This window comes from Nematolebias whitei, chromosome 5 (genome assembly GCF_014905685.2).
Source record: "Nematolebias whitei isolate Nwh7 chromosome 5, NemWhi1, whole genome shotgun sequence".
In the NCBI taxonomy this organism is placed as follows: domain Eukaryota; kingdom Metazoa; phylum Chordata; class Actinopteri; order Cyprinodontiformes; family Rivulidae; genus Nematolebias; species Nematolebias whitei.
In genome coordinates this window covers 21,057,648-21,065,907 of record NC_056502.1, presented here as the reverse complement: position 1 = coordinate 21,065,907, position 8,260 = coordinate 21,057,648, and the positions used below count along the sequence as shown (strand labels likewise).

The window sequence follows — 8,260 nt, the reverse complement described above, 5'->3', positions numbered from 1 at the left end:
TCTGCCCAAGTAAGTTTTGCTGCACCGACAGCCTTTTGTTTTGTTATTAAAAAAAAATAAATTATTTTTATTTTTAAACTCCTGCCTCGCTCGCCTCTCTGCAATTGGGTTCCAACACTGAGGATCGTGACAGACTCTCCCTTTAATCATCACAGTTCACCACCTAGATGATTAAACAGATAATGACACTCTGGTTGCTTTATTATTGCGTCCTTTTATGACGAGGATTGGAAAGAGGAGGTAAAGAAATCAGACGCCAGCAGAAAGACTTATCACGATTTGTCGCAGACAAAAGCAACCGATTCCACACAGGAGGAAGGAGAAGTGCTTCATGACTGCTATCAAGCTCTAAATTTTATTCTTATGGCTAAAAAATCAAAACAAACCTTAAATCAGCTTAGATTGTATTTGTTTTGTGTCATTTTAGGATGTAAAACTCAGTTTTTCAAGGATTCAAGAATTCAAGGATTAAAGGTTCTGTATTTGTCGTTCACACCACATGTGGTACATGAGGTGAAACGAGATTATGTACACAGGGTCCCCATTACATCCAACAAAAGCATAAAATGTACAAGAAAAACAGTAATAAGATCTAAGAAATGAACTAAGAAAAACATTAATAAAAATAATAAGCACCAGTTGCATAAAAAGCAATACGCCGAACAGCAGCACGAACATGAGTCTGTGTGAGCAGATGAGTACGAATGAACACACAAGCATGAAATACATCACCATCACCATGTAAATCACCATCATGATGTGATTCTTCACAGTAATTATTCTGGTTAGATTCATGAGTCTAACAGCCTCAGGGTAGAAGCTGTTCCTCAGTCTAGTGGTTCTACACTCAATGCTCCTTAACATCTTTCCTGAGGGGAGCAGGGCAAAAAGTGTGTGTGCTGGGTGAGTGGGGTCCTTCGTGATGCAGGTGGCACTCTTCCTGCATCTGGAAGTGTAGATGTCTGGAGGCTGACTCCAACAAATGCATTTTACAAATGAGAGAAAAATATTTAAGCTTACTTTCAAATAATGTGCAAATTGTGCATTTGTTCTTTGAAAAAAAATCATTCTTTTATTTTGGTGGTTGAGTTTAGGAGCAGTCTCACTGAAAACTGTGTTTTGTGACCACGTGACCATCCAATATTGATTTTCTAAAAATCATATCCTGTGTGTGCACACCTTGCAAAACTGTATTATTGGTTGTACACATTAAAGAGTAATTATTACAAGATAAACTGTAATATCAGTATTTAACATATTGTATAACGTATAATACGCATACAACGTATTGTTTTTATGCTACTAGTGCTTAGTGTATTATTAGTTAGTTTTACTTAGTTCATATCTTAGATTTTATTACTGTTTTTCTTTTACATGTTAATACTTTTGTTGGATGCAACTGGGACACTGTGTACACAATTTAACCTTGAATCCTTGAACCCTTAACTACCTCCCAGTTCATGTGTAGAAAAGGGGACAAACTACATGATTAAATTGTTGTACACTGTCTGTGTAAAAAAACAAACAAACTGGGATTCAGCACTAAAACCTACATAAACCATAAATGATATATGTTGATTCCTTAAACAAGTTTCAATTTCCTTGATAGTGTTTTAAAGCCTTCCTGGAATTATCTCTGCTGCCAAACAAACGTGGATTAGTTTGTGATGAAATATCGATTTAATCTTGGTTTCTGCGAGGGATTTGGACCTGACCCGTTTAATCTTGGGAAATTACTACAGCCAAGAGCGAGATTAGACAGTAAAGCTAATTTCTGCAAATGTGTCCATGAGGTGCAACCATAAAGCCACACGTGGGATGCGATGATGCTCAGGTCCTCTCACCGACAAATCAAGCCTGGATGGAAATGAAGCAGCAGATCTGATGTTTGCTCTTTGGAGCTAAAACTTTCCATGTGGTTAATTATGGCCCTGTACCAAAAATATACAGGTATGGATGATAATGATTTTGCACATGTCTGTTTATTTATATGTCGGTTAGGAAAATATCTCTTGAATTACTGAATTTTAATTCAACTCTCAGAAAGTGATCAGTGGCTTCACCTCTTCAACTGATTAGACTCTACTCGATTCAGGATGACCACTACAGTTAACATTAGCAAATCCAACAATAGCTATATCTGTGTCATTTTTATACATATTGAGCTAAATTTTGGTGTGGTGGTAGCTGAGAGTTGTCTCTAACCCATACTCTTCATGTTTTAAAACTCTCCTAAAAATGCATTTTTAATTGTTGGCTTTGGGTAAAGTCCGAGACTTGATCTTGTTTATTTTACTTGTGCTTTCTTGTTCTTGTGTTCATCCATCCACCCATTATCTTTAGCTGTTTCTTCCTTTTCGGGTCGCGGGGGTTGCCGGTGCACATGTCCAGCCATCACTGTACAAGAGGTGGGGAACATCCTGGACAGGTCTCCAGTTCTTCACAGGGACACATAGAGACAAACGAGACAAACAATCATTCATTCTCTCTCTCACATCTAGGGACAATTTAGTCAGTTTAACATGCATGTTTTTGGTCTGTTGGAGGAAACTGGAGTACCCAGAGAAAACACACGCATGCATGGAGAGAACATGCAAACTCCACCCAGAAAGGCCCCGGGCTGGGATTTGAACTAGGGCAACCTGCTTTCTGAGATGCAGCAGCTCTACCAACTGTGCCACGGTGCTGCCCCACTGTGTTCATTTCCTTTTTTTTTTTTTGTTTGTTTTAATGTCATGGTTTTACATGTACAACACATTGCTGCAGCAGTGGTTGTTTTAAAATGATTTATAAATGAAGTACAAGTAAAACAAAGTTTGCAGCTTGCATGATATTGTGTGAGCTCATGTGTACCACTGCTTTAAATATTTAACCAAAGTGGCTACACCTTTATAATGTCCTAACATAAAATGAGCTAGTTTAAATCTCATAAATGATGATATACATGTCTTTAAAAATGCTAGGTATTTTTTGTTCTTTTGAATTGTCGATAAACGTGAGTTTTTGCCAACATCTGTTCCTCGTTTCAGACTTTTTGTGCTCTGCATGTGCCTGCAGGACAGCTGGGAAATAGTGGACAGTCTGCGTGGGGGCCCCAGCAACGTCCTGGAGCCCCAGAAACAGGAAGGCTTCATGCTGAAGAGGAGGAAGTGGCCCATGAAGGGTTGGCACAAGGTATGACAAAACCTGTAAATGACTTGTGTGACTTTAAAGCCCTCTCAAAGTGATTATTGTCCTACACATGACACTCGAAGGTCAACCCAGTTTTCCATCTTTCCGGCACAATTTTCACTCAGCTTTCACAAACCTGCTGACACAGCTCATGCGGGCTTCGAACAAATTGAACGAGCTCCTGCAGCCGATGATTTCGCCCGCAGGCGAGTCACATGTGGCCCGGATCAGCGCTTGTTTACGCTCCGTCTGAAAGCTTTTCCTGGGAAGATAATGCTTCGGATATCTCGGCGTTCCACTCACATGCATTAGTTGATGGCCTGTCATTCACTATACATTTAGTATTGACTTCTTAGTGAGATCTCTGAGCTTTCACCAGCCTGGTGCTCCTGATGTACAGTAACAGCCTCAAGAATTACATCTTTGTAATGGAGCGGAGGAGAAAGATTGCATCTGAGTGAGAGGAGGAGTAATGAAAGGAGACGGAGACAGGAGATGAGAAATATCTCACCAAGGATAAATTAATTACAAACATTGTCGGGAGTTTTTTTTTTTTTCTGTCAAGATCGCAGAGTTATGACAATCTGCTGTCGGGAATGTTGCATATCATATACTCTCTTTCTCCCCTCCCCACAGAGATACTTTGTCCTCGATAAGGGCGTCCTCAAATATGGCAAGTGCAGCGCTGATGTGAGTACACAAGGACATGTCTGTAAGATAACAACGAAGAATTGTGTAATTTTCTACTTATGCTGCTCAACATCTGTTCCAGTAGATATCATAAAAAGCTATTTTCTCTCATTCTTTCTTATTAATAGAAATCGCACAACATTTTACCTGTCAGTCTCACGTTTCTGATGTTTTAGCTAAGCTCTGGTGTGTCAGAGGCAACAAAAGGATTATTTCTTCATTTTTAGGCTGAACAGCACCGTGTGTCACGAGGCTAGTCTAATAGGATTATAACATTTTGTGTTGATGCTGCCTATCAGATTGAGAAAGGGAAGCTGCACGGCTGCATCGACGTGGGTCTCTCAGTCATGGCCATCAAGAAGAAAGCCAAGTGTATTGATCTTGACGCCGAGGAAAACATTTATCACCTGAAGGTACATCGCAAAACTGATAAAGAGAAAACACTGAGTGTGAGGGTACTTTCAACATTTGACCAATTGGACATTTCTCAACTTGAGATGATGCTAGCCTAAAACTCAGGGGGTGATATGCATTGCTTCAAACGGGCTTTAATTTTACACGTGCATCATTTGTGTGAGGCACTTTGTTTTTGTAAATGTTTGTTCCCACCTTCTATGTCTCACCTGCCCTTGTGCTCATCTGGTCACAGATAAAGTCACCGGAGCTGTTTGAGGAGTGGGTGTCAAAGCTGCGCCACCATCGGGTCTATCGGCAAAACGAGATCATCACTTGTCCCAATGAGAAGTCCTTCTTTCACCCCCTCTATCCCTCCCCCATCTCCCCCAGCATAGCTGAGGGTGCACCTATCAGAAGGGTAAAACTGCAACTCCATTGTGGTCTCTGTAAAGCCTCTGTTGAACCTCCTGTCTCGTTAACGTTTCATTTACGAGCTGAAAACGTTACGGTGGAGGCTGCTTGTTTTTTTGAGCTGAGCGTTGAATCTGTTTGCTCCTGCAGTGCGTGTCCGTTCGAAGGCAGTCCTCGGTGCATCCTGCAGGAGCGTTCCCAGTGAGCTCCACCAGCCAGGCCAAGGTGGCTGCCTGGCTCCAGTCTTCTGACGACATGGACAAATGCTCCAAAGGTGACACAGAAGCCTTCTCTCATTTTTCTGAGTTTGTTTATTGGATGATTTTTTTTTTTTTTTTAGGCATTTTATTTGGCAAAACATGAAGGTGAAACTAACATTCTTTGAGGGAATGCATATCTCCTGCAGCTTTGCAATGACCATTTTTAAACACTGATTTTGCACGGTGTGTCAGTGTTTAGGATAACGGTGTTGAGGGTGACACTCATTTAAAATGTTAGCTCAGTAAAACTGACTGAGATATAGTCATTTTATATTGGCTACGAGGTGTTAGCTTTATGGCTACTTATTGAATGTTTTATCAAATCTATCCAGTGGTTTATGAGATATTTTGCTAACAGACGGGCAACTAAAAATAGATGCAAGCACTTACGACTGGCTGTTTTTCATGGCATTTGGCACTGTGGAAAAAACACACTTTAAACCAAAGGTAGTCCAATCATTTCCATATGTGGGCCAAACCTTTTAAGATGAAAAGAGTCACGAGCCACAAAAATGTGAATAAAAAATAGATATTAAAAAAAAAAAAAGTACGTATTTTTAGTGATTTTTTTTAACTCAACATAAACACAACACAATGCAAAAACATAAACAATATTTTGGAGAAAGGACAAAATTTGGAGGTGCTCTAAATTGTTGTAATCCAAAAACATTAAAAGCTTCATAAACATGAACCTTTTATTAATTTATCTTTTATTTAATGTATTTGACTTTATTGATTTATTGCCAAAGGATTGTATTAAACTTAATACAGTACTGCTCATTTTGAGATTTTTTTTTTTTATTATTATTTTGCTGTTAAACCTACAAATTATATAAAAAAATATCACCATTAAATTTGCAAAAGGTCTACATGTGTCAGTCTCTGAAGCCTACGGGCCAAAATTACAGCGTTCTCAAACTGCAAATGTGGGCCACACAAAATCACTCCAAGGGCCACAAATGGCCCCTGGGCTGCATTTTGGACACCCCTGCTTTAAACCTTCAGTTGTATGACTGAAATGTGAAAATGCACATTGTTGTGGAACCAATTCTGCATTTACTTTCCAAGCTCTGTTGCCATATGTTGACCGGTGGGTTTCTTCTAATCTGTATTCTTCCTCGTTGTGAGTGCGGCTCGTGGTTGTTTACCCTCACTTGACACACAGTGACATGTCTTTTGCTGCTCAAAGCCTCTCGGCACCATACAGAGTATGCTAGCAGCATGACTGCTTATGAAATGAAGGAGCAGGCCCTTCAGCTCCACGGTCAACATTTTACGCCCAACCATTTCTCAACAAACATATGCGACTTTTAAACTGATGCTTTCAAGCATTTAGAACTGAATTGTCTGAAATTTGATCAGCAAATAACTCTACATCAGATAAATGAAATTTTATTGAAGCTTGTAGGTAAGTTGGAGCACAAATTATTTTATTATGATTGCTATAAAAATCAAATTAATAAAGATAAATCTATGTAAACAATGTAAATTGTTTATGATAAGGTAAAAGTTTTTGGTAGTAATGAAATAGCCAATAAACGTCTAACCCTAAGAAGCTTTTTTCTTGTTTTGTTTTGTGCTTTATTTTCTTCTAATGCATTCGTTGTCTTTAGCACTTCCAGTAATTCCGTCTGTTTGTCTGTGTTAGATAAAACTGGCGGTGTGATGAAACAGAGGAAGCTGGTGATTACTGATGCAGAGTTAGTCTCAGTTTTCAGTCATTAGGATTCTGTTGATGAGCTGTCAGAGGCTCGTCTGGCTGCTCAATGAGAAAGCGCGACGATCCAAACCATAAACTTTTGGGCCACTTAATTTTAGACAAAACTCAGGCACAGATTTCTAAACAGAACACTGATAATTATTAGAAAGAGATTGGCATTAATGTAGCTAACCATCACATCTTACTTCTTCTACACCTGAAATCAGTCCAAATATTTGTTTATGACGTCTCTGAAAGTTTTTATTGATCCTCCGTCGCAGAGTGAAAGGGGGATTTAGAAATACTATCCATCCATATGTAACTACGTACTTCTGTACATGCATGTTGTGAGTGCAACAACTTGACAAACAAGTGAGGTATCGACTTCCATTTGGTGTGTGGATACATCTAGATCAGGATTATTCAACTGGCGGCCCGGGGACCAAATCAGGCCCATGGGTGAGCTCAGTTCGTCCCACAAATGGGTTTATGAAATAAAACTAGATTTTAAATTGTAAAACTGCCTTACTTAATGAGAATATCTATGTTCGGACCCTGAGCTCTTGGCTTTTGATAACTGTGGCCCCCTGAGAAATTTTGTTAAATAGCTCTGAGGAAACTATGTTTTCTGGTTTTTATAATGCTTGAAAGTATTTTTCTTCAAAATAATTGGGTGAAAAATAAGCAACATGCTAACTTCCACTTTAGTGTGTGGCTGAATCTATGAGTAAGGAAGGTTCCTAAGTTCCCAAGTCAAAATCCAAAATGCTGCTCCCTTCCTCAGGGGTCACCACCGCAAACTCACTCGCACGAAGACTTGGCATTTGTTTTTACACCAAATTCCCTTCCTGACACAACCACAGACCGCTGAGCTACCACAGCCCTCTGTGTGGAGCAGAGAGCCATCTAGGATGCCTTGGGGGGGGGGGGGGGGGGGGTTGTGCAGATAGTGGGGGTTAAGGGCCTTGCTCAAAGGCCCAGAGTGGGGCAAATGAGGGTGCATTCACACCAGTCCTGTTTAGTCCACTTTAATCGAACTCTAGTCCGTTTGCCTAGAAAGTTCGGTTCGTTTGGGGAGGTGTGAATGCACAATCGAACTCTGATATGGACCAAAAAAGTGAACTCTGGTCTGCCTACAAACCTAGGTCTCAGTTTGGTTGAAGTGAACTCTGGTGCAGTTTGAATGCAGTGTGAATGCAAGCAGACCGGGGACCACTCCAAAAACAGGAAGTGGACTACAGCGCAGGGCAAACAAATGCGCACTTCTCTTACTTCATACAAAGCCGTCAGCCGCCTTGTGCGAAAAACAACATTCTCCATGGTCTTCTGCCTCATCTTCCTCTCACGCTGAGTCCATTGTTGAAAAATGACAAAACAGAAATCCTAAAACTGCTAAAATTTGACACCACTCCGTTTTTGTTTTTATTTCCAGAAAAAGAAGAAGAAGTGGCTTCTTCTGAGGTTTTTGTGTTTTTTCCTTCAGTAGTTCTTGGTGCAACGCCATCACAGGCAGGGGCAGGTTGGCTCGACTGACAGTGCAGTGTGAATGTGAACCGCACCAGCTGAAATGTAAACAAATGTTCTGAATATTGGTCCCCAACCAAACCGAGTCTACCGGACTATCAGGTGTGAA

At 40.3% G+C, this 8,260-nt stretch overlaps 1 protein-coding gene across 1 annotated transcript in view; it reads left to right on the top strand.

The window, feature by feature from the left end:
• osbpl3b (oxysterol binding protein-like 3b) overlaps positions 1–8,260 on the top strand; it is a 42,159-nt gene that overhangs the window by 8,198 nt on the left and 25,701 nt on the right. The window contains exons 2-6 of the mRNA XM_037677003.1: positions 3,058–3,174; positions 3,808–3,861; positions 4,161–4,274; positions 4,511–4,675; positions 4,819–4,942. Coding sequence (XP_037532931.1) covers positions 3,058–3,174; positions 3,808–3,861; positions 4,161–4,274; positions 4,511–4,675; positions 4,819–4,942 — 574 coding nt within the window. The remainder of the gene's footprint in view (positions 1–3,057; positions 3,175–3,807; positions 3,862–4,160; positions 4,275–4,510; positions 4,676–4,818; positions 4,943–8,260) is intronic.